Source organism: Misgurnus anguillicaudatus, chromosome 24 (genome assembly GCF_027580225.2).
Source record: "Misgurnus anguillicaudatus chromosome 24, ASM2758022v2, whole genome shotgun sequence".
NCBI lineage: Eukaryota > Metazoa > Chordata > Actinopteri > Cypriniformes > Cobitidae > Misgurnus > Misgurnus anguillicaudatus.
Window position 1 is genome coordinate 5,762,542 of NC_073360.2, and position 27,575 is coordinate 5,790,116.

At 39.2% G+C, this 27,575-nt stretch overlaps 1 protein-coding gene across 1 annotated transcript; it reads left to right on the plus strand.

Moving 5' to 3' along the window:
• The first annotated feature begins 70 nt into the window (after window positions 1–70).
• Window positions 71–27,575, plus strand: LOC129437529 (claudin-3). Its single transcript, XM_055195726.2, has 2 exons — window positions 71–718; window positions 26,808–27,575. The coding sequence occupies exons 1-2, from the start codon at window positions 238–240 to the stop codon at window positions 27,458–27,460; spliced, it is 1,134 nt and encodes a 377-aa protein (XP_055051701.2). The 5' UTR covers window positions 71–237; the 3' UTR covers window positions 27,461–27,575.

Here is a 27,575-nt window from a genome sequence, read left to right on the forward strand (position 1 = left end):
ACTGGACACTGGTTATCTATCCACTATTTGGTCTCTCAGTGGGAAATACTGTGTGAAGAGAGCTAAATCATTAAACTGACCCGTTTTCGTGCCAAGGTAAAATCCGACAAAGTTTAACCAATCCGGAGGGACGTTTTCAAAGATGACTCCACCTTTCTCTTTGTTGACCATTATAAAGCACTGAATAACTTTTCTGAGAGCCTTTCTTTGGTGTACAGACGTATTACCGCACTCAGAATGCCAGCCGTAGGGTTAGAGATACTAGGACTAAGCCTGGCTATTTTAGGTTGGATCGTGGGCATCGTGTCCTGCGCTTTACCCATGTGGAAGGTCACCGCTTTCATCGGGGTGAACATTGTAACAGCGCAGACCATATGGGAGGGAATCTGGATGAACTGTGTGGTACAGAGCACCGGTCAGATGCAATGTAAAGTCCACGACTCCATGCTGGCCCTCACCTCGGACCTGCAGGCGGCGCGGGCTCTGTGCATCGTCGCTGTCGTGATGGGAGTGCTCGGACTTCTCTTCTCCATCGTGGGGGCCAAATGCACTCGATGCGTGGAGGAGGAGCGCGTCAAAGCCAGAGTTATGATCACATCTGGCGTCACCTTCATTTGCGCTGCCGTTTTGCTTTTGATCCCCGTGTGCTGGACGGCTCACAGTATCATCAGGGATTTCTACAATCCTGTCGTCATCGAGCCTCAGAAAAGGGAGATAGGTGCATCTTTGTATTTGGGATGGGCGTCCACTGCCCTTATGCTACTTGGAGGGGGCATTCTGTGCTGCAGCTGCCCCCCACAAGAGGTCAACAGCAGGTACGGTCCAGCCAGCCGAATGGTTTACTCTGCTGCGCGTTCTGCAGCACCCAACAGCTTTGACAAAAGAGACTACGTATGAACAAACTCTGACTCTTTGGTGATTTTGTGTCGAGGGTGGGACGTGATGAACAAAAAGACCCTCTGCTATGTGCCAACCAGATGTGTTTTATGTTTAATAGTGTTTTCTAGTTTTGTTACAACTGCTTTTTAATATGTGTAATTCTCATATTTTCAATTGTAGGTTTATTAATAAGCACATTTATACAATGCTGAATGCTGTTAATCATCATTTTGTTGCCAAATTAATGTCATAATTTAGCATTTAATTATTTTTAATCATTTAAAGTGCACATTCGTATTCATACGAGGTGTTTATACCATGAATAAGCAGACAAAACATAGATGTGATGTTTTAGTGCCATCTTTATACCCAGGTAATTAAACAATCCTATCATGTTTTTAAGAGGGGGATGTTTTTTATGGAGTGTAGTTTTTCTTTTTGTTTGTTTTAATATTGCAATGTGTAATAATTTCTTTGTTATGGTTTAGGTTAGGAGTCTCCAACCTGAATAATAAATAAAACAGGAGTCTACTGAAAACTTTTGTTATACTTGTTGATTTTATTTTATTTGACTTGTTGATATGTTTTATCATTGTTAAAAATGTTAACATACAGAAGCAAAGCTAATATATAAAAAATGTATAAATAAATATTAAAATGAATGCTATTAATACATCATGTTGGATACCACTGGTTTATGTGATTGATTCAGTTTTGTTGTTATATTATTAGGTTTGAAGTGTGTTAAATAGTTTACACATTTTTTTTTTATTTTAGTACAAAGTTGTCTTGTATTATGTTTTGGTTGAGGCTAATAGGCCTAAATGTACATTTGGAGGCTGTTGTTTTAGCTCATTTTTGTATGGACTTTGGCTGGGAAACAATAAACATTCGCTTTTTGTGAATGTCCTGTATGCTTCACATTCATATAACCTGTTGACTTTTACGGTGTAAATCATCTTTTTTTCATGGCAGCAATTATACTTAATTTCCAGGGAGGTCAAATATTTGAAGGTTTCAAGTTAAGAATATTTTGTGTTTTTGTTTTCTATTCTGCAAAAAAAATTGTTTTTTTTTTTTACAAATTTTAAGAAAGTTAACATTCTGATTTACAGTGAAAACTTAAACAAAAAGCAAATTAGTCTTATGGCATTGTGAAGCATTGTAAATCCATTTTATTGTATTGTATTTTAACTTAATGTAAAAGAGCACATTTACACTTGAGAGATGAATTAATTTATTAAAAATTTCTTTAAAAATATCCTTAATTTTTTAACAACATCAAGGTAAAATGCAGCATGAAATTAAAACAACTTGGCAAGTCAATTCAATTCAACCTACTATTTTAAGTTGTGCCCTTTATAAAGTTTACATAACTTATAAAAACAAGTTACTTTAACTTAATTTGTCAAGTTGATTTGATATGTTGATGTCATTTTTTTACAGTGTAAAGTTATCACTTTCTGTGGGATCTTTATTGAGTTGTGTATGAAACACAAAAATGACAGAGAGTCATCTGAAGAAGCCTTCAAGGCCTCAATAATGAGGTGATGAGTTAAAGGCTCTGTCACTGAAGCTCTATCTGCTCTCAAGGGTCTATTCGCTCTCTGCACAAACAATTTTGTCTTTGCCAGGGCTCTAATCCAACCGTCGAAACCTCCTCCAGACAATAGGCCTGTTTCATGAGTGAATATGAAGAGCAGATAAAACTTTATCAGCACTGAGTCATGGAATGTTCTCTCTGAAACCAGGAAGGAGAAGAAAACTAATCATTTATATTCAAGGGCGCAAGTTTGATTTTGACATTGGTGGGGACATAAATAAACACACAAAGGTTTATCAACAATAATACAATAGGTATATTTTATTTATAATTTTTGTTTAACTTTTTTGTGATGCAGGGCAAGTTAAAAACTGAAAAACAAATCCTCCAGATCTGCTCCAGAAAAAATGTAACACATTATACTTGTATAAATACATATACACATGGTAGTATATTTACTGAATTTTGTCAATTGAATGAAACAACAAACAAAACATGTCATTTCTAACTGCAGATATATCAGTGTGCACTATACATATACGGTAAAGAAGTCCAGACATACATTTAAAGGAGCATTTCACCCGTGGAAACATTCATCTTTATTGAAAGTGTGTCAGTCATATTTGTAGTCGAAATGTAACATACATTTCGAATTTGGTGCCTATTTGACAGAGAAAAGGGGTGTTTGTAGTGTCACCCCCTCCTCCTTTCAATGATCCAAATGATGATTTTTACATCATTGAAAGAAGGAAGTGCAACACTGAAATCTGTATTTCTTCTGTCTCAGCAGAAACTGAGGAAATGATGCACGACCATTTAAAAACATGACTGGGATTCTAACTATACAAAGCTTAATGCAAATGGGTGAAGTGTCCCTTTAAATCTGCAACCCATTCACTTAACTCTTTCACCGCCAGCGTTTTAAAAAAAAGTTGCCAGCCAGCGCCAGCGTTTTTCATGATTTTCACAAAAGTTTAATGCCTTCCAGAAAATGTTCTTCTTTAAATATGTCACAGGTAGGGGTGGACCCAGATGTAAATAAGGTCACGCCCCTTTCTCCACCTCGAGGAGATTCCCAAAGCCACCCCAATGACCAGACACACAAGGTAAGCATAATTTAAAAATGTACTTTATTTAAGTTACTTAAAAAAAGATAAATAGGGAAGGGAAAAACGGGGAACTTAAAATAATGGCCACTCTAGGCTCTCCTCCACCACCAACTGGATCTTCACACAGTTCCTTCTCCTAGTGTTCATTCTCGTTTTCCTCTCTCTCTCCACAGGTGATCGCTAGGGCACAGAAACACTGTTACTGAACTTTGAATGTTTCTCACCGGCTCCGCTGCTTACAGCTTTCTGGGTAAGTATCACGTTCACAGTCGGTTCTTCAATGATTCACTCTCGTTTTCCTCTCTCTCTCCACAGGTGATCGCTAGGGCACAGAAACACTGTTACTGAACTTTGGATGTTTCTCACCGGCTCCGCTGCTTACAGCTTTCTGGGTAAGTATCACGTTCACAGTCGGTTCTTCTGTAGGTCAGCAGGGGGGCGAAGGTCACACACCACCTCGCCGGGTCGAGCGCTGCCCTATCCCCACTGTCCGTAGGCCGATCGAATCCCGGATAGGGGCGCCCTTTCGTAGAGACCACGGGGGCGGCAGACCCTTTCGCCTCCGACTCTGCGACAAATACAAACACAGGTAAGCTTACACCACGAATGCTTCTAGTATTTTACTCACAGTCCTTGACAGCTCTTGGTCTGCGTCTCTTCGTACTCTGAAACCAGCGCACAGCGTATGGTGGCAATAAGGTCTAAGGTCGTTGGCCCCTCCGTCCTCCGCCCAGTGGAGAGAATGGATGGTGCGGGGCTTCTCTGACAAGACACACAGCAACCCACAGCAAATACACAGCACCACTCTAACGTGAAAAAGCTTATGATTTGTAAAGTCTCACTCACCACACTGTAAGTGCAACACCACAAGGGAAACGCCCGATGTCCTCCACTGTGCTTGGGGCTAACATAGAGGCGATGGCAAACACGACCAGACCAAAGTCGCGTTGCTGTGGCTGTATGGACGTATGCTTCTAGCGGCTCGCCCACCACGCTAATTATAGGGGTAGGGCCGCCTTCCTAGTCCTGGAGGACTCCAACGATCACACAATGTAAGTTTCTGCCAGTTATGCTACACCAACGGACATACTCACAGCGGATAGCCTTTGTTTACGTTGTGCAACGAGGTCAAATCCCTTCTCGCTTTACTCCTTCCAAAATACTAGTTGGACCAGAGTTCCTTTCTACCCATAGGGTTATTCGTTAAATCCAGCCGGTCCACCGTAATTGACAGCACAATGCTCTCTTCGGGGAGCTCCTTTTCTCCACCCACGTATCGCCTTTCTTTCACCCCAGGCAGCTCCTGTCTTCTTTCCGTGCGCTCCAAGCGCAGCCCGGATCAACAGAGCCTGCGGGCTCTTCAAAAGGTACGTAGTTACTTTTTCTGCATTAAGCAGAGGAGCTTTCCCCGTGTCAATCCCCCTCTCGTGCCCGAACTCCCGGACTGTGATCTAACTGTGCTTTTTATACTACTCCATGTACTCCAGTTGTCCAATTGCCCGGCGATCTCTTTAACTAGACACAGCTGTGCTCAATCCGCTGATTACAGCCTTCGCAAAACTGCCGGATGTCCGGTGTTTCCGTTCTCCGGTCTGGACGGAAACATCCGGGCGGAACCAAACTTTCCCAACTTTTGGTTCCGCCCCGAAAAAATCGTCACCTTGTGACATCCTCCCCCGCCAATCCGTTCTCGTCCCGAGAACGCGTTGTTTGGGGACTGATAAATGTGATAGGCCATTGGGGGACCTTGGTCTCAACCCGAGGTGGACTGCCGACTACGCCAAATCTGTCACAGGTAGGGGTGGACCCAGATGTAAATAAGGTCACGCCCCTTTCTCCACCTCGAGGAGATTCCCAAAGCCACCCCAATGACCAGACACACAAGGTAAGCATAATTTAAAAATGTACTTTATTTAAGTTACTTAAAAAAAGATAAATAGGGAAGGGAAAAACGGGGAACTTAAAATAATGGCCACTCTAGGCTCTCCTCCACCACCAACTGGATCTTCACACAGTTCCTTCTCCTAGTGTTCATTCTCGTTTTCCTCTCTCTCTCCACAGGTGATCGCTAGGGCACAGAAACACTGTTACTGAACTTTGAATGTTTCTCACCGGCTCCGCTGCTTACAGCTTTCTGGGTAGGTATCACGTTCACAGTCGGTTCTTCAATGATTCACTCTCGTTTTCCTCTCTCTCTCCACAGGTGATCGCTAGGGCACAGAAACACTGTTACTGAACTTTGGATGTTTCTCACCGGCTCCGCTGCTTACAGCTTTCTGGGTAAGTATCACGTTCACAGTCGGTTCTTCTGTAGGTCAGCAGGGGGGCGAAGGTCACACACCACCTCGCCGGGTCGAGCGCTGCCCTATCCCCACTGTCCGTAGGCCGATCGAATCCCGGATAGGGGCGCCCTTTCGTAGAGACCACGGGGGCGGCAGACCCTTTCGCCTCTGACTCTGCGACAAATACAAACACAGGTAAGCTTACACCACGAATGCTTCTAGTATTTTACTCACAGTCCTTGACAGCTCTTGGTCTGCGTCTCTTCATACTCTGAAACCAGCGCACAGCGTATGGTGGCAATAAGGTCTAAGGTCGTTGGCCCCTCCGTCCTCCGCCCAGTGGAGAGAATGGATGGTGCGGGGCTTCTCTGACAAGACACACAGCAACCCACAGCAAATACACAGCACCACTCTAACATGAAAAAGCTTATGATTTGTAAAGTCTCACTCACCACACTGTAAGTGCAACACCACAAGGGAAACGCCCGATGTCCTCCACTGTGCTTGGGGCTAACATAGAGGCGATGGCAAACACGACCAGACCAAAGTCGCGTTGCTGTGGCTGTATGGACGTATGCTTCCAGCGGCTCGCCCACCACGCTAATTATAGGGGTAGGGCCGCCTTCCTAGTCCTGGAGGACTCCAACGATCACACAATGTAAGTTTCTGCCAGTTATGCTACACCAACGGACATACTCACAGCGGATAGCCTTTGTTTACGTTGTGCAACGAGGTCAAATCCCTTCTCGCTTTACTCCTTCCAAAATACTAGTTGGACCAGAGTTCCTTTCTACCCATAGGGTTATTCGTTAAATCCAGCCGGTCCACCGTAATTGACAGCACAATGCTCTCTTCGGGGAGCTCCTTTTCTCCACCCACGTATCGCCTTTCTTTCACCCCAGGCAGCTCCTGTCTTCTTTCCGTGCGCTCCAAGCGCAGCCCGGATCAACAGAGCCTGCGGGCTCTTCAAAAGGTACGTAGTTACTTTTTCTGCATTAAGCAGAGGAGCTTTCCCCGTGTCAATCCCCCTCTCGTGCCCGAACTCCCGGACTGTGATCTAACTGTGCTTTTTATACTCCTCCATGTACTCCAGTTGTCCAATTGCCCGGCGATCTCTTTAACTAGACACAGCTGTGCTCAATCCGCTGATTACAGCCTTCGCAAAACTGCCGGATGTCCGGTGTTTCCGTTCTCCGGTCTGGACGGAAACATCCGGGCGGAACCAAACTTTCCCAACTTTTGGTTCCGCCCCAAAAAAATCGTCACCTTGTGACAAATATATAAACATACAATATACCAAATGAAAGAACAGACCCTCTGCTTTCAAACAAAAAAACCCGTTTCATCCTACCTTCAGTGGTTCTTTTGTAATCAGCTTTTGAATATGGGTAAGTTTCTGCAAAAACACCACATTTTGAGCAAAAAGCAGAGATAATTCCATTTTTGTGACGGACTTTTCATAGAGATCCCATTCAGAGCGATCTTTAAAACAGACACGGACATGCAGCCGCTTGCCATAGGGCAATACTTCCAGGTTTCAAAAGTTGTGGAAGGGCCACCTGGTGGATAATAACGGTATTGCGGAAAGCCGGAAATACTTCCGGCAGGGAAGCGTTTTCTCTTGATTGACAATGGCAGCGAAAGATTAATATGGGATTGTCCAGCCCAGTCTCACATATTTTCGTTATATAGTCACATATTTTTTTATTCTTTTTTTGTGATATTATCACGAATTTCCGCGTTTTTTCGTGATCGTATAAAGAATCCCTTTTTTCGTGTGATTATCACGTATTGGTTACTCATCTGTTTTGTCCTATTTTCTTACCATTGTCGCTTCGGTTTAGGGTTAGATTTACATAAAATGACATCCCCACCCAAACCAATATATAAAGTGACATTCTGATGCAAGCACCAAATCTTATCCTAAACCGAAAATAGGAAAAAGCAGCTGAGTAACCAGTATGTGAGAATCACACGAAAACAGGAATTCGTTATACATTATACAATCACAATACGATCAGAAATTTGTGATAATATTACGAAAAAAGAATAAAAAAATATGTGACTATATCACGAAACCTTGTGAGACTGGGTAGCAGCGTCATGTATTGGGAGAAAACACTGTCCCTGAATCAATATGTGACACAACTCGTCCCGTATTTTGTGCATAAACCGGTTGATATAAAAAAAATTTCTTCCTCACCACATGTAGCCTACATAATCATGACATGATGCACATTACGTCTTGTTGAATAAGCTTTGGAGTTTCGTACTCCCAAATGCAGCTTACGTCAGACAGCGAGTAAAGACAAAGCCAATCATAAAACAACATGAGTTATGAGAGGCTGGAACCAAGGCAATAATATATAAATAACAGTATGTAGGAAACATAATGGTTCTTGCCACTGGTTTACACACTGCCGTGATGTGTAGCTTCAAGTGCAATTCCCATATAATAAATAAATAAATAAACAATTTGTTGACAAAATTATTAACTGTTACCCAACATCATCAAGTTTAACAAATATTAATATCTCAAATATGTCCTAAGATGGTGCAGAGCCAATTATCTTCAAGCCCATAGTTGTATATAAAACAGCATTGCCACTGTTTGATTACATAATACTTTACGAGCAAACTCTTTAATCATGTTACACCACTCTTCATCTGAGGAACCGGAATCATGGATCTGTCACCATTACCTCGTAGAAAACAACTTTGTTAAAACTGAGTAATAGTTTTATCTTACAAATCTGTTGCTAACAGTAATATAGAAGCGTTTGTGCTCATTTAATTAAGAATATTTTTTCAAACCCGTGTACATTGTACAAGTAGGTTGCGCATGTCCCTACAGGAAATACATAGATATATAAACTAAATGTCGCCTTGGGGTTCTAAGCATGTGTCAAAACCGCCGCCATCTTGGAACAGGGGTCTTGTCATAGGAAGTCACTAGGTAACGCTGCTATCTCCACCTATACTTCACATTTATTGACGATGCTGGACTTTTGTGCTGCGTATGGATTTTGGGCCTACTAGCACTATACATTATAGTTAGAAAAAGTAGATTTTCTAAATATCAAAACTTTAAATTTTCTCTGGACTCAATGCTAAATACCTTTGAATACAATGACGCTGTTGCAGGGCTATAATTAAAAGAGCAGAAGTATGACTAGGCATTATAAAATGTTAAAATGTAGTTTATCGATGCTTATAAATCTAGAAGTTATGTGTTGGCCCTCGAGCTTTGAATAGGCAAAGTGAAGACTTATGGCAAAATACAGTAACAATTACTGTCATAATCATAAACATAGACAAATGATCTGGTAAAAGTCTGGTAAATTATGGTACACATACCAAACACAATAGAGCCCACTATAATGCAACCTATAGCCTAATAACATGGCAAGACATGCAACCTCTTTTCATTTCTATTCTTTTGATCACTTTTAATTCAGATTCACAGCACAAACCTGGCATGCACTGGGTTGACACAACTTATCAAAAAGTCCTATTGGAGGATCAGGCCTCAAGGAATACAGCTCATTTCAGTCCAATAGGATTACATGTAGGCTAACATATCATTGCTTAATAAAAAAGAAAAAACAGAGGAGCACTGCTTTTTGCCAAACAATGAATATAGGTTCCCATACAAAGGCTGGTAAAAACTTTAAACAGTGATGTTTAAATGTACTATTTAGATAACCATGTTTAAGTCTTCACTAATGTTATGTTGTAGTTTAGGTTGCTGTTTGTAATAAAACTGTAGATAGCATAGGAATAGCTTAGCACTGTAATCATAGCAAAGCTTACCTTGTCATTGCTGGTGTGATATGGATTTTACTGGCAACATGTAAAAGTCTCTTTACTTCTGAGGTTTAAGCAGCACAGGAGACCGATAGAAACTTTCTGTTGCTCTTACTTAGTGCTCTTATTCGCAAAATTATGCGTGTGCGGCGCTACCGGACCTGATTGCGACCACTTTAGTCAATGCTTATAATACAGCCGCGGACTTCCCATATTCGGCTCTTTAAGAAACATCTCTATATTTGACGGGCACCGCGTCCAAATCGCATTTCAAATACAAAGTTAAAGAACTTGTTGCATACAGCACGTGGAAATAGACATACGCTGCGTCTCAAACCGCCTACTTCCATACTATATAGTTATGGGGAGCCAATTCTGCCATATTCATAAATAAATAAATACATAAATAAATATACAAGGAAATGTAAAAAAAACAAAAATACAGAAATAAATAAAGAAATATATATACATGGAAATGTAAAAAAACAAAAATAAATGAGTATTTATACCTGTATTTCTTTATTTATGTATAATTGTATTTTTTCACGCTGTTATTTGTTTATTTGTTCATTTATTTATACATTTATTTGTTTTTGCTTTTATTTGTTTTCACATTTGTTTGTGTATAGATGTGTTTATGTCTACACGTATTTGTTTATACATTTATGTGTTTCTATATGTATTTATTTCCACATTTATTTATTTATACATTTATTTATTTCTTCTTTTCTTCGTCTGTATGCTAATGAGGGGGCGTGTTTTACCTCAGACTTAGCAATCGATCTCTGAGTGCCAGTGCTGAAGCTTTGAGGCCACAGTGACACCTGGTGGTGTGAAAAGCGAACAGAGTTGCACGTGGAGTGAATGACTTGGGGATGTGTAATATCCAAAACCTAAGTTTTAAATCATTTTGTGTCACCATAACTGTGTATAAATAGGGTCACTATACATAGCATACATACTGTACTCAGTACATGGCCGTAAATCGCCATCCGGTCGTGATTTCTAAAATGTCTTGGCACACATAAATATCAAAATGCACGTTATCAACATATCTGATGACAGACCCTTGTAAGTGGACAGTATGCTCCAGGGCATTTACATTAAATGTTATTAATAGTGCATAATTTCACGCGTTTCCATATTAAAGTGTCCACTTACAAGGGTCTGTCATCAGATATGTTGAAAACGTGCATTTTGATATTTATGTGTGCCAAGACATTTTGGAGGTCGCGACCGGATGGCGATTTGCGGCCATGTCCTGAGTACAGTGCGTGTGCTATGTGTGGTGACCCTATGTGTACACAGTTGTGGTGACACGGAATGATTTAGGGACTTGGGATGGGGTTTTGGATGTTGCACATCTCCGGGTCGTTCACTCCATGTGCAACTTTGTTCGCTTTTCACACCACCAGGTGTCACTGTGGCCTCAAAGCTTCAGCACTGGCACTCAGAGATCGATTGCTAAGTCTGAGGTAAAAGACGCCCCCCTCATTAGCATACAGATGAAGAAAAGAAGAAATAAATAAATGTATAAATAAATAAATGTGGAAATAAATATATATACAAAAATATAAATGTATAAATAAATACGTGTAGACATAAATACATTTATGCATAAATAAATGTGAAAATAAATAAAAGTAAAAATAAATAAATGTATAAATAAATGAATGAATAAATAAATAATAGTGTGAAAAAATACAATTATACATAAATAAAGAAATACAGGTATAAATACTCATTTATTTTTGTTTTTTTGCATTTCCATGTGTATATGTTTCTTTATTTGTTTCTGTATTTTTGTTTTTTTGCATTTCCTTGTATATTTGTTTATGTATTTATTTTTTTATGAATACGGCAGAATTGGCTCCCCATATATAGTAGGCAAAGAGTACGAGAAGCAGTGCTTTTCGCCCACTATATAGTATGGAAGTATGCGGTTTGGGACGCAGCCATTTACACAGCTTTTTTCATGTGTGGATGCTGGTCGCGCGCATTGGTCAAAAATAAAAATTTAAAATAACACGGTCTAATTTTGAAATGCATTGTTGTAACGCGCTCGTTACTAAGACTGTAACGAGTAAAATATTACCAAAATTTTACGAGTAATGCGTTATATTACTGCGTTACAGCAAAAACTAATATATTACTGTAATATATTATATTTTGTAATGCGTTACTCCCAACACTGTTAGTAACTATAACTAATTCCTTTTTTAAAGTAACGTTGCCAACGCTGGTTACATCACATTGTAAGGGTTTTTCCTGGTGTTCTGTTAAGGTCTTTTATTTTGATATCATGTTCTGTTTCTAGTCTCTTATTTTGTAATCTTGTCATGTCACACTTCACATTCCTCTTCCTGTTTATTCCTATAAAACCGGTCTTATTATGTCACTATTTGCAAAGTATTGTTAGTCTAACAGCTGCAATCATAAGCATTCTGGTTTCTTGGTTCCTGTATCTTGTTTTCATGTGTTCATGTTCTGGTTTTGCCTGTGATTTGGATTAGGATTTTGGATTACCCTGTTTGGATTTGTTTGCCTGCTTGTGTGTGGAGTACTTTTAATAAAAACATCCTGCACTTGAATTCTACTCGCTCTCTCTCTCTCGCTTTGTGAAGCAGCCCGGGTTACACATATGTTGTATCTTATGGTGCTAAATAAATCTATTGACTTAAATTGACTTGAATTTGACACGAAACATGAATTTAAATAAATAAATATAAGTAATAATAATGTTCTACTGTATGTAATTTATTTTTATTAAAAAATTTAATGGGCTTTATAATGGGCTTTTTGTATTTCCTCTTAAAATATATCTGTGCATGGCCCTGTGATTAACTCCATGATGTTGCCAGCCTTTTTGTTATTGGGGTGAGCACCGGCTCTGATGTGTTCTGTGAAGTGTGTCAGGATCTCTGCCAACAGAAAAAGAGGTTTATTAATGTGCCAAAATCTAAGAAAAAGGTCAAATCCATAATTAGAGGCTTCGAGGAGAAGTCAGAGTTTCATCCATGTGTACCGAGGCCCTAGATTGAACATACTTTACATTCCAATCATATTTTCCTCCGGCTTTCACACACAGCACTACTTGATCATCAGTGCATGTTACTGGATTTGATGTTGGCTGGCCTGATGAGACAATGTTTTTCAAGACTACATGTAAAGGTGGGTTTTCTTCTCTGACGGCATTCTGTGGAAGCATAGCCCAGGCTTGGCTCCTAGTCGGTTAGTACGCTTGCCCTCCAGGGGGGTGTTTCCCCTAAGTGTGTGACTTAAAATAATCAATAACTTTCTGAATGAAATAAAGAATGTTCAAAGTTGAAATGACTTGTAAAACCAAGTTGATTAATGCACTGTAAAAATGCATTTAAATTGTTATGATCATAGGTTTGACTCCCAGGGAACACAAATGCACTTAAATAAACAGAAGGAGACACAAGTTGTTTTTGTATTTATACTAGTTGACGTGCTGAATCAGAAGCAACTACTATGTGCGCAGAGACCTCATAGCAGAGACCAACAGAAAAATCCCAGAAAAGGTCAGAACTGCCCAATGGTCCGTTGCTAGAGTAATGTAATTGAATAATTGATGATAAGAATGCAAGATGGCGCCATTAGCAATGGCATGCCGTCTGTTCCTCTACTCTTTCCATTTGTTTCCTGGCCTGTTTATGTTTATACATTTTTTGTCTTTAATAAGTCAAAATGTTGCTACACTGTAATTTAAATTGGTATCTGATATTGTTGGGCTGTGACGGGAAAAATTTTTTCCCGCATCCTCCGGATCAACAGAGGGAGGTATCACCAGAATATTGACTATTAACATTCGGACTACATTTACATCAGACAGCGAGTAAAGACAAAGCCAATCACAAAGCGATGTGAGTTAAAAGAGGCGGGAACCAAGGCAATAATATATAAATAACAGTATGTAGGAAACATAATGGTTCCTGCCACTGATTTACACACTGCCGTGTTGTGTAGCTTCAAGTGCAATTCCCATATTATAAAGAAATAAATAAACAATTTTTGACAAAATTATTAACTGTTACCCAACATCATCAAGTTTAACAAATATTAATATCTCAAATATGTCCTAAGATGGTGCAGAGCCAATGTCATTATCTTCAAGGCCATAGTTGTATATAAAACAGCATTGCCACTGTTTGATTACATAATACTTTACGACCAAACTCTTTAATCATGTTACACAACTCTTCATCTGAGGAACCTGAAGATGATGAGCTTTATCATGGATCTGTCACCATCACCTTGTAGAAAACAACTTTGTTAAAACTGAGTAATAGTTTTATCTTACAAATCTGTTGCTAACAGTAATATAGAAGCGTGGTTGCAACAAGCGTTTGTGCTCATTTAATTAAGAATATTTTTTCAAACCCGTGTACATTGTACAAGTAGGTTGCGCATGTCCCTACAGGAGATACATAGATATATAAACTAAATGTCGCCTTGGGGTTCTAAGCATGTGTCAAAACTGCCGCCATCTTGGAACAGGGGTCTTTTCATAGGAAGTCGCTAGGTAAAGCTGCTTGACGATGCTGGACTTTTGTGCTGCGTATGGATTTTAGGCCTACTAGCACTATACATTATAGTTAGAAAAAGTAGATTTTCTAAATATCAAAACTTTAAATTTGTCTGGACTCAATGCTAAATACCTTTGCCTACAATGATGCTATTGCAGGGCTATAATTAAAAGAGTTTGATGGTGGCTCTATTTGACGCATTCGTTCCAATGAATTGCCGTAGCAAAGGTAACATCTAGTGTATATATCTATGCAGGAGATACATGGCATTTTGTCGGAATGCACATGCGTCGAACGTCTGTGTACATATACGAGTCAAATAAACTATACTTTACAAGGCTGTGCATTTGACAGTGCGCATACGTCCGCGTACACATAGAAAAACAGACTATCATCTGTATATCTATCAGAGGAGTGTGCACGTACTGTACGTACTTACTCTGTACATTGTACGAGTAGGTCGCGCATGCGCCTACAGGAGATTGTTGTATGTAACCCAGGAAATGCATCACATTTTGTCGCAATGCGCATCCGTTAAACGTCTGTATAGGCTACACACCTGAGTCAAATAAGTCATACTTTGCAAGGATGTGTGTTCGACCATGCGCATAAGTTAGCGTACACATAAAGAAACATACAGTACTATACTCAAGGCGTTACATCCAGTGATGGTAATAACGGCGTTACTAACAGCGTTATTTTTTTCAGTAACGAGTAATCAAATAAATTACTGTTTCCCCCGTTATAACGCCGTTACCGTTACTGACAATAAATGCTGCGCGTTACTATAATTAATCTTACTAAAGCGATGTATGGGAGCGAAACAGGAGCGGGAGTCAGTTTAAACAGGAGCATCCTCTATTCTGGATCCCATTTTGTTTTCACTTTACATGCTTCCACTGTTAAATATTTAGGAAGCATGGAGTCTTTTTTCATTTTTATGCAGATAACACCCAAATTTATTTACCTTTAAAACATAAATCACAAGCAAGCCCTAGAAACCTTGCTTGCATGTTTAGTTGATGTACGATCTTGGATGTCTCTGAACTTTTTGCATTTAAATAAAGGTAAGACTGAAGTAATTGTCTTTGGGCCCTCAGTGGGAAGAGAAAACCCAAATATTAATTGTGGTCATTTAAATTCTTATATCAAACCAACTGCAAGATATTTGGTAGTTCTTTTTGAATCTTCCCTTAGGTTTGACCAATATATAAATTCAGTAGTTAAGTTATGTTTTTTCATCTTAAACTTTTGTCAAAAGTTAAAACTTTCCTGTCTTGAAAGAGTAAGACATAAATTTGTTTTATCTTGATTGACTAACTCACTGTATGTTGGATTACCCAATCCTCCCTGTCACAGCTTCAGATGGTCCAAAATGCCAAGGCCAGGTTTTTAACTGGGGTTTGTAAATGAGAACACAAGATCAAAATTGTAATTGAGAGGTGACCGTGCGTTTGCAGTGGCCGGTCCTAAGTTATGGAACAGTCTTCCTTTATCTGTAAGATCTGCTTCATCTGTGTATGATTTTAAATCAAATTTACAGTCTTATCTACTTAGTTTTGCATATCATTCATTATAACTCTTGATTTCTTAAATTTAGTGATGTCTTTTTATTACTACTGTCTTTTATTTTATTATTTTTTCTGTACAGCACAGTGGTAAACTTTTGTTGTTTTTATTTGCGCTTTATAAATAAATGAAATGAAGGTAGGACCGAAACCATTGAAGTGCTGAATGTGAAATACCGATAAAGTGTTGTAGTCAATGAAGGATGGCATGGTCAACAGTCAGGGCCGCATTAACCATAGGGCTAGGCGGGGCTAAAGCCCCGGGGCCCGAACAAGTAGGGGGCCCGTGATTGGCTGTGAAGCAGATTGACTGCTACTAGACATCTGATTGCCAAAGCCTTACCACGCCCCCTACAAATTAGGTTTTTGCCGCCAGCCGCAGCACGCGCTTTTGAAGAAGCGCTGAGAGCGGAGAAGCGCCCGACGTCATTCTCGTCGGGCGCATTGTCCAATCGAATGAGGGGAGAGGCGGGCCTTACGTTGTGGTAAGGGAATTTTACAAGGGCTTTGAAGAACCGGACTCCACTCGCTCACTTTCTCCTGCGTCTTTGTGCAAGCGTCCTATTTTTAAAGTTTCTGCTAATATGACAGTTAACAGTAAAAGAGCGCTCACGCGTCAATATTTGATTGACAAGACAGCTTACTCGGTGGTTGCTTAGCAATATAAAAAGCCGCGCCGCACTGTATAGGCTGTATAGTCGCAAAACGTAGAACAACATTTGGTCAGACATCACTTTGAAATGGCATAAAATGGTGGAATGCTTTACCATCAGAAATTAAAACACTGAAAGGACTCAAGGTTTTTAATACACATTTAAAGCAATGGCTAAAACTGAAACAACTTTGTGAACGCTGATTATACAGGCTACAACTTAATGTATAAATTTGTTTAGATTCTGTGTTATAGTGACTACTACATCTATTTAAGCCCACATCTTATTTGATGTATTTGATGTATTTATTGTATATATTTTAATAGCTATAAATTTGTACTTCAATACTCTGTAATCTCTGTTTTAACCTTACAAGCCTAACCAGGGACAGGGGTTGCAAATTAGTCTTGGCTATAAACCTGTATGCATGGAATCTACTTTGTATTTTTTATAAAGCAATGTTTTATCCATTTGTCCCTGTCAAATAAACATTAAATAAATATAAATAAATAAATAAATCAAACATCAGAAATAAAGTAATTTACTGCCATTGACTGAATCACTTTTGTAAAATAAATAAGAATGAATGTTGAATTTATAGTGAAAGATAGGTACTGTATATTTGATTACTTTACACAATATAATATTATTCAGTGCTTTAAGTTTTTCAAGTAGGTCGATTTCTTGTGTGCCTTTGTTCTATTGTTATTTGTAAGTCTTGTCATCAGTAAGCTTGAGATTATTTTCTTAAGTGACTATTATTTTTTGTGATATGGAAATTGGTCAAAAGAATTCTGAAATGTTAGTGGCATTAAATTTCCATATGATAAAATTCTTATTAAAAGTAATATAACTTGACTGTGAAGTATATCATTATTGTTAGATAAAATGACTCGTATAATGATAAAACATTTAGCTCATCGCCCACCCCTATATTAGCTATTAGCAAGTCATGTTTACAGGTTAGTGTTAATCTAACAGCTTTTTTCGTGCAACTGTTATTCTGAATTATTCTAGATTATATTTATGTAAAACAACTTCAGCAGTGTTTTAGAAAAATGTGTTCTCTCTGTAGGTGGTGACCTAAAGTGGTGTTGGGGGGGGTCTGCAGTAATTCATAGCCCCGGGGCCCAGTGAGCTCTTAATGCGGCCCTGTCAACAGTGCCAAAGGCGGCTGAGAGGTCCAAGAGCAGAAGAAGAGATGGAAAGCCCTGGTCAGCATTCACAAGCAGATCATTTGTGACCCTGACCAGAGCTGACTCTGTAGTATGGGCAGTACGGAAACCAGACTGGAGACTATGTGAACTAAGGTGATTGTGGATTTGAGTGTCGACAACTTTTTCAATGACTTTTTAAAGAAATGGAAGGTTAGAGATGGGCCGGTAATTTGATAAAATATCTGGATCTAGAGAGGGTTTCTTAAGCCGGGGGTTGATAAGTGCAATGAGAGACCGGAAGATGGCCAGTTTGCAAGGAAGAGTTTATGATGGTGGTGATGAGAGGGCTTAAGAGGGTCGTATTTGATTTAGTAAGAGAAGTGGGAAATGGATCCAGTGAGCATGTTGAGGATCTCATATTGTGTACGAGAGTCTCAACCTGTCTATGTGTGGGGAGAATAAAATGAGAAAATATTGGTGCAGAAGTTAGGGGAGTAGATGAAAAGACGTTACCAGATATTAGGTTAGAGCGGATGGTAGTTATTTTTGTGGTGAATGAATCAAGGAATTTATTACACTGATCATCAATATTATTATTGTTTTGCCTTGAGTTTGGTGGACTGAGAAGATAATTTATTGTTTTAAAAAGCTGTTTTGAGTTTCCTGGATTATTGTTGATGATGTTGGAATAGTATACTCTTTGATGTTCTCTATAAGCAACAGAGGTGGAAAGTAACGAATTACATTTACTCACGTTACTGTAATTGAGTAGTTTTTTTGTGTATTTTTACTTTTTTGAGTAGTTTTTAAAATCTGTACTTTTACTTTTACTTAAGTATGTTTTATTTAAAGTATTGTACTTCGCTACATTTTAAATCATATCCGTTACTGAGTAAAAAAATATTTTAAAAAGCAAGGTGATAAAGACGTGCAACGGATGTAAATGGGCGGGGCCCGGGGAACGCGCAAAAAGAACCATGGAGACGAACGAGACAGGCGCGCGCTAATGCAGACCCGCCTCAGTTCAAATCTTTTGAAAGAAACCCCTGGTCATATTTAAGTGACCACTTTCCAATTACGCGAAGCGAGTGTTTCATTTCTATGAAAGGTAGGATTCATGCTCTTAAGTACGAAATTGCACGACGCGTTTTTAATACCATGCGCATTGTCTTCGGAGGTCTAGCAGCTTCGCGTCAAGTCAAACACAACTTCAAAACGTCCTCGAGAATGCGCAGGTCATTAGACATTGCAGAGAGAGAGAGAGAGAGAGAGAGAGAGAGAGAGAGCGAGAGAAAGAGCAAGAGAGAGAGAGCAAGAGAGAGCAAGAGAGAGAGAGAGAGAGAGAGAGAGAGAGAGAGAGAGCGCGCGCGCGAGAGAGAGACAGAAGAATAAGGTCATCAGGTACCCAGGTCAGGGAAGTAAGAAGATAATAAACGTGTCAAATGTTTATAGACATGGCACTCATCTCATTATATGCTCATTTAAACTAGATATATAGTTTAATAAAATAATGTATGTTACCAGCAATACATCAATTACAACCTCACTATAGTGATTGTATTTACAAGCTGCTGACCACCTTCAAAAGTGCATAACCAGGGCCGGTTTTTGCTATGGGCAATGTGGGCGAACGCCCAGGGCGCAATCTATGTGAGGGCGCACGAGCGCCCTAAAAAAAAAAAAATTAAATCAAAACCATTTCCATGTCAAGTTAGTGCTGAGAAACACAGTTGTGTGCGTGTCAGAAGAGGCACGCGTGAGGGGGGCGTGGAATCAACTTGCGACTGCAAGTCCCTCGCTCGCCTTAACGGGGGGGCGAGCGAGGGATTGACTGATCCCAGGCCAGACGTCACACAACACAAACTGCTGCGTCTGCTTCCAAATAACTGATCCCAGGCCAGAGGCCACACACAACACAAACTGCTGCGTCTGCTTCCAAGTAAATTGTATTTTTCATTCCTAAAATTAACATAGACCAATATACATACAAACCATAGGCGGAAATCCCGGGGGGGTCGGGGGGGACAGGACCCCCCCTATCTGAGGGTTGTCCCCCCCTAAAATATCATTAAAATATGTGTATTGAAAATAATTTAATCATTTATAATACTTAAAATAGTTGTGTAAGAAGTAAAACAATACAAATGCAAACGGAGCAACAACAAAAAACGTTGTAAACATTTGGATTCCCCCCTCCCTTGCCTCACAGTGGTTTGGTCCAGCTGCCAGCGCCACACAGTCGGGTGGTTGAGAAGTGTACGAAGCCGACGCGTTAATCAGCTATATACCTACAAACCAACGTTTCCCACCACTTAACAGTTTATCCACATGTGTTTTAAAACTGGTCTATTTGGACATATAAACATGAACATATTTCGTTTTATGAGAACAGAAGCAGATAAATGAACAAGAAAACATTTTTATGCATTCATGCAGAGGTGAGGCAGAGCTGAAAGTTCACGTTGCTGTAATTGGGGATTTTTGTGTGTACTTTTACTTTTTTGAGTAGTTTTTAAAATCTGTACTTTTACTTTTACTTAAGTATGTTTTGTTTAAAGTATTGTAGGCTACTTCGCTACATTTTAAATCATATCCGTTACTGAGTAAAAATAAAACAAAAAAGCAAGGTGATAAAGAAGTGCCACGGATGATTGATTGATGGGCAGGGGAACGCGCAGAAAGAGCCATGGAGAGGGACGAGACAGGCGCGGGTTATGCAGACCCTCAATTCAATTCTTATGAAAGAAACCCCTTGCCATTGACGCGAAGCGATTGTTTCATTCAAGCTCTTGAATTGCCGACCGGGTTTTTAGCGCTAATTTGCACGACGCGTTTTTAATATATGCGCATTATCCTTCGAGGTCTAGCAGCTTCGCGTCAAGTCAAACAACTTAAGAACGTCCTCGGGAATGCAGGTCATTAGACATTGCAGAGAGAGAGAGAGAGAGAGAGAGAGAGAGAGAGAGAGAGAGAGAAAGATTGAAAGACACCGGGTACACAGGTCAGGGAAGCTACAATAAACGTGTAAAGGATAAAAGTATTATGGCACTCATCTCATGATATGCTCATTTAAACTAGGTATATAGTTTAATAAAATAATGTATGTTACCAGCAATACATCAATTACAATCTTACTATAGTGATTGTATTTACTAGCTGCTGACCTCATATTATTTTTGCTTCAAAAGTGCATAACTCACCTGTAAAAATCATTAAATAATTCCATAACTGTTTCTTAGTTATAAAAAAGCTTTTTATTTTATTAACTTTTTGTTATTGCACTTTAATTGTAAAGATGTTCCTACAATAAAAAACAACTAGTTTGAGATTTATATTTCCTTGTCTTTTTGAACTATACTAGAAACCTCTCCCCGCTGTAAAAAAGTAACTTTTTACTCTGAGTAAAATTAAAATGACTTACTTTTTACTTTTACATGAGTTTTTTTAGACCAGTAACTTTACTTTTACTTAAGTAAAATATTATTAAAGTAACTTTACTTGAATATTTTATTACTCTTTCCACCTCTGAATTCATGTGTATTAAAATTACATTTGCGTCCGTTCATAGAGAAAGAGAAACGTTTTCTATCTGTACACATTTCCTTGCAAGTTCAATTTTGCCTGTATTATTGGTGTCCCCTTCAAAAATTGTTCTTGAAAAATTTTATGTTTATTGTCCCCCCCAACATATAGATGAGATTTTCGCCCCTGATACAAACATGTAATTAGTTGCGTTATGTGAAAAAAATTCGGTAGAGTCATCTACGCGACTCACGTCACGTGACTCCGGTTGATTGACGGGTAAAACGGACGTTGTTGTTATGTAATGCAAAGTTAATGATGTCGAATCTTCATCATCCATGGATCAAATTAAAAGACCAAAGTAGCCATCTCAGTTGCCCGGTTCAGGAAAAGAAGATGAGGAGAAACGGGCAAAAGATAAAGGTATGCCGATTGCTGTGACAACGTGAGTGACAGTAGGAAATAGGCTATTTATATTAGCCTCGCACTCTTGCTAATATGTTGCTATTAGCCACAGAATACGACTGTATTTGGTTTTAGTTTTGCTGAGCAACTATTAGAATTGAGGCATCATGCCATGCAACTAAATTCACTCTATAGGCAACACACTAGTTTGTGTGTGCAACACAAAAGTGCAAATTCACACAGACCTCCGGACTGTGTAATTTTTTATTGCTTTACGCTATATGTGTCAACTTAAATAACTTCTAATATACATTGACATGGCATTTTGTAAGCTACAGTGATATAGCTTTTTTAATAATTTGTAGTGTATATGCTTAGTTTATATAGGATGTTAACAAATACTAATAAAATGTGTGTTATGGTCATTTTAATCATGGGTAACTGATGCATGTGTTAAATAAGTGTATCTAACTTACATAATTGTATCTTAATTGTTAATTCAGGGGCACTTCTGAAATATTTTAGAGCTAGAGCACCCACTGGCCAAAATGAGGAGTCAGATACTTCCACAGCAGCAACAGTGTGTGTGTGTGTGTGCGCGTGTGCATGAGTGGGTGTTTATACTGTATTACATGTTTTTCTCTGTTCTACCTTTTTGTATTTAAGATTATATATAACAAAATAATACATGTTGGTGGCGGGGTTTGGGGGTAATTTTTTTTTCTGGGGGCGGCCAAGGGATGGTTCGCCCAGGGCGTAAATCTAGCCAGGACCGCCACTGTGCATAACTCACATGTAAAAATCATTAAACAATTCCATAAATGTTTCTTACTTTAAAAAAGCTTTTTATTTTATTATCTTTTTGTTATTGCACTTTAATTGTAAAGATGTTCCTACAATTAAAAACAACTAGTTTGAGATGTATATTCCCTTGTCGTTTTTGAACTATACTAGAATCCTCCACCTCTTCCCGCTGTAAAAAAAAGTAACTTTTACTCTGAGTAAAGTTAAAATGACTTACTTTTTACTTTTACTTGAGTAGATTTTTAGACAAGTAACTTTACTTTTACTTAAGTAAAATATTATTAAAGTAACTTTACTTTTACTTGAGTACAATATTTTAGTACTTTTTCCACCTCTGATAAGCAATATTATAGACAGTCAGCCCAGAGGCAACATAGCGCCTCTTAAGGACCCTCCCAGCCGCCTTCTGTCTGTGCAGCGCACCAGTGTTCATGAAGTCGGGACTGAGAAATCTAATGATATGTCATTGTGATCGGATATGCGTAAATCATGCACATGAACATTATTGACAGGAAAATTTGTTATAATGAGGTCTAATGTATGTCCTTTGGTATAAGTGGGTACTGTCACTGTCTGAGATTGAGGGTGTCAAGGAGTTGTAATAGGTCAGCAGTATATAAACTTGTTGGAGAATCAACATGGATATTAAAATCTCCAAGAATTCCCACATTGTTTGATGTGGTACACACTAACAGAAGTAGTTCAGTTAATTCAGAAATAAAGCATAGATGTGGTTTAGGTGGCCGGTATATGAGGATAGTTGTAAGGGGAATGAGTTTTTCACATGAAAAAGCCAAGCATTCAAATGATGAAACTTTTGCAAAGTCAGTACAGACAGGTGCAAATCAGAGCGATAAAAAACCGCCAAACCCCCTCCACGTCCATTACCCCTAGCTTTGTCCAGATAATGTCAAGGTTCTGATCGAATATATAGTGGTGGATACAAGATGCCTTATTGGTAAGTGATTGACAGTTTAACAGTTCAATTCTAATCATTAAAGATGGGGTACACTTTAACAAAAAGCGCAGAGTCCACTTTCCGTTCCCCAAGGCACGCAGTACATGGTTCCTCCAGCGGGGGCCTTGGTGTGGTTGGTTACAGTTTTTTAGACCTGAGCCAAGGGTGCTCTGATGACGTGTCCGATGATGTCGTTGGTGTGCGGCGGTGCTAGCAGCTGTCCACAGGCTCGGAATTGAGCTCTCGGTAGTGGTCTTAGAGTAAATAAGGTGTCGACGTGACCCTCTATGAACGTAGCGGGGTCGGCGAAGAATGCTCAGTTGCTTGAGAGCGGAGATGTTTGATGAGGCGAGGCAAGTGTTAAGTTCCAAGAGTTGGTTCGGCAGGTACCGGAGCCTAGCCGCGGACCTGGGCAGCACCAGCCAACTACGTTACTATATTATGACTGTCCGAGGTTTTATACAATCAATATGTTCAAATTAATGAAGCCAGTCCGGATGACAACATCTCAAAGCGATGAATAACTCCAAATCGCTCAGCACTCCAGTAGTTGCGGCGAACACACAATGCCAGCGTCCTCTCGCCCCCCACAATTGTAGCCTTACACATTGTTATTTTACATTTAATTACTATTATTAAATTTTTTAACCAGAAAACTAGCGATAAACCAACCAGAAAAAAACAGCATTGTGTATTTACTGTGCATATTTGTGCTGTTTATTTGTGCTATCCGCATGTTAAACCTGACATCATGCAGCACTTTCGGGTCCAACAGATCTCAAATACCATATAACAAAAATCACGCTAATATGCACTCGTATTATAATGCAGAACTACCAAAAAATGCTGCATTTTTTACAGTGTGCCATCATTTTCTTTTTGCACATGCTTCCTTTCCAAGACATTATCAGGAAACATGAAATTAGTTTTATTGTGCTGATGTTATCCAGTTTTAAATTTCTTTGTAACTTGATGTAACTTGCCAGTTTTCTAAGTTTACAGACTGTATTTATGATTGAATTAAAGAATAGATAGTTAGTAATTTCATTTAACTGAATTCTGACAGCAAGTTATTAAATTGCATACTTCTAGGTAAAACAGAAAATAACCCATCTCTAAATGTTTACACCATCATGTGTTTCTCCACATTTAAAACATCAGTAATTTCAGTAATTTATCAAAATGTTATGTATTGCACACCATTCATTCAACTATATTGCAAAATAATGGCACAGGCTGTCTGTTTCAAACAGACAAGCTTCTTCAAGCATTTATTGTCTCAAGAATAGATAATGTATGGATGAGTAGGTTTCCCGCAAGGCTCGTGAGCGTGATTCTTTCAGACAATGAATTCACCACTTCATGGGTTCCCCTAGAACAATAAAGACCTACAGACCCTACTCCTGTCTGGCCTGAAGTTCCACCTCAGGGTTAATTTTTATCTAATGTATTATGTTACCTTCCTTCTTAGGATCAGTGAATGTTTGGACCTTTTGTAATACTTAATGTTTGTCTCTAAAACTGTTTATACCTGATATTAAGATGCATTTTGGTCGATCAGATCACAAGTGGACGACACTAAATACTTGTGTAAAAAGTTTTGAGCATGTCCACTTTCGACCACATTCAGTTTAAAACGCTGTTTCAAGCAGCCACAAAACACAGCCTACGGTCCGCCTATTAATCTAATATGTTATGTAATGTTTTTATACCGGACATGACTTCTAATGCAAACCTACAGTGTTAAGCGCTGTCTTTAAGCTATCATTGATAAAACTATCACTGTTAGACTTAACTGTAATTTCTACAGTTACTTACCACAAAATGCCCAGTAAAATACCATCACTTTCTTTTCCAGTTTATTACTGTAATTTGCACTGCATTATGGGTATTAACATTTAATTTACAGTGATTTACTGTATGTTTTGAATTTCTGGTAGACTGCTGTAAAACAACAGCAGTAGTGCTACTGTAGTTGAATAAAACAGTGTTATAAAAGCATATAAAATGGAAAAATTAAATATATCTATTAAATGAAATACATTTTATTTGGTATGCTTTTAGCAGTGAAGCAAATTTCAAAATGTGAATTGTTTTTCAGCAGTGTAAATCATTTATTGAGAATTGTAGATAGAAACAAGAAAGGGATTATGGATAAATGCTTGACCGTCAGATTTGAAATTGACCTCAAGACTTCGAAACACTAGTGACACCAAGATTTCGCTCCTCAAAGTGTCAGGAGAGTGACAGAAGAGGCTACTTGGGGAGTGTAGCGAGTAACTTTATTAAGTGACTCTGTGGCACTTTGGTAGTGTTACAGATCTATGACATGGGCAACCTGGGTTTGATTCCCCTTTAAGACAATATTTTTGTTTTTAAACTAGGTTACAGTAAGGGTATTATACTGTAAAATGGAACTGCGGTAAAGGAATCATACTGTAAAAAACATGTACAGTTATGGTACTGTAGTGGGGCAGTTACAGTAACACGTTGCCAGTGAGTTACCACATATATACAATAAAAAGTCTAACAGATGCTCTCCGCATGTTTCATGAAAGTTGCAAGCTTATTTCATCAATTGTTCTAAAACATCAGAGAAAGCTCTTACATATACAGTACATGTACAAAACTCTGTGCAGCATGTTTACTAACAACACAATATTTGCAATTTGCACATTATAATATTAGTGCACATCAATTTAAACTAAATTTAAACCAAATTTTTATCCTACATACAAGTTAGTAGAAGTGCAATTTGGCTTCTACAATTCCCCTGACTTACATGTCTTTGGACTGCAAGAGGATACCAGAGTAAATCTGACACACTGACACAAGGAAAACACAATAAGGCTTAGCAAGGGGGGCATTCATGATGTTTGTGCTACCCACTAAGCCACTGTGATGCCCAGTTTAATGGTTCAAAACATACAAAGATCATATGAACCATTAAATTGGGCACCAATTAGGCAGTTTAACTAAACATAAAAACAGTAACTGGGTTATTTTTGTGAATTCAGTTGCTGTTATGTGTTTTGGGTTGTTTGACATCAGCTTATTTTTATAACCCCAATTTTTTATAATTACTAATATTTTGCAAACTCAACAAAGGGCACGAAAGCTTCTAAACAAATGACCCCAGGTGTATGTCTTATATATATTATACATTAATATAATGCAAAAAAAATCTATGGAAAAGCATGTTATAAATTAAAATGAACTGATTTAGATATATTCATCTTGATTGTAGTGGTATACGTGCATAATACAAATGCAAATTTAAACACCCACTTATAGACAGCCTATTTAATGCGATGCAATATTTAAACACTGCCAGGCTCCTAGAGATGGTAAACTTTGATACATTCAATATACACTCCAAGCATTAGTTGTTTGGTGATTAAACCCCGCCTCTTTGTGACGTCACACTCCTCCTCCTCTTTACCTGAAGTGAGGTATAAAGGACACTTGTTTGATAACAGATGCGCTCCGTTTGCTCTCAGGCATTGGCTTATCTTGCAGGTGCAGACCACTTGTTTCACACACAGCTCTGGCACGGATCCTTAGTGAAAGAAGTCATGTCTTTAGGCCTGGAGCTCATCGGTATGGTCCTGTGTGTGCTGGGCTGGCTGCTGGCCATCGTGGCCTGCACTCTCCCCATGTGGAGGGTCACAGCCTTCATCGGCTCCAACATCGTGACGGCTCAGATTATCTGGGACGGTTTGTGGATGTCCTGCGTGGTTCAGAGTACCGGACAGATGCAGTGTAAAGTCTACGACTCTATGCTGGCCCTTTCCCAGGACCTCCAGGCAGCCAGAGCCCTGACCGTGATCTCCATCCTCCTCACCGTCCTGGCTGTATTGGTGTCCATCGGAGGAGCGAAGTGCACCAATTGCATTGAGGACGAGTCGTCCAAAGCTAAAGTCATGATCTTAGGAGGGGTTCTTTTTATCGTGGCTGGGCTGATGCAGCTGATTCCTGTGTCCTGGTCTGCCAACAGCATCATCAGGGACTTTTACAACCCTTTGCTCTCGGATGCTCAGAGACGGGAACTCGGAGCGGCGCTTTACATCGGTTGGGCAGCCTCTGCGCTCTTGATCATGGGAGGCTCGTTGCTCTGCTGTTCCTGCCCTCCACAAGAGAAAAAATACAACCCGCCTAGAATGCCGTACCCTGCGTCTCGCTCCACACCCGGCGCTGGGTACGACAGAAGAGACTATGTATGAAACGAACAAAGAAGAGATTATTGTTGAAATGCTCGATGCGGGGGCATCATTTTTCAGAAATATAAAAATATGCCACTCAGACTCCACGAGGAAACATGTCTGAGGAAGTTCATTG

Coding starts and splice junctions, on each gene's coding strand:
- LOC129437529 (XM_055195726.2), top strand. CDS start 238: ATGCCAGCCGTAGGGTTAGAGATACTAGGACTAAGCCTGGCTATTTTA. Junction 719..26,807: donor GCCTCAGAAAAGGGAGATAG/GTGCATCTTTGT, acceptor CCTTAGTGAAAG/AAGTCATGTCTTTAGGCCTG.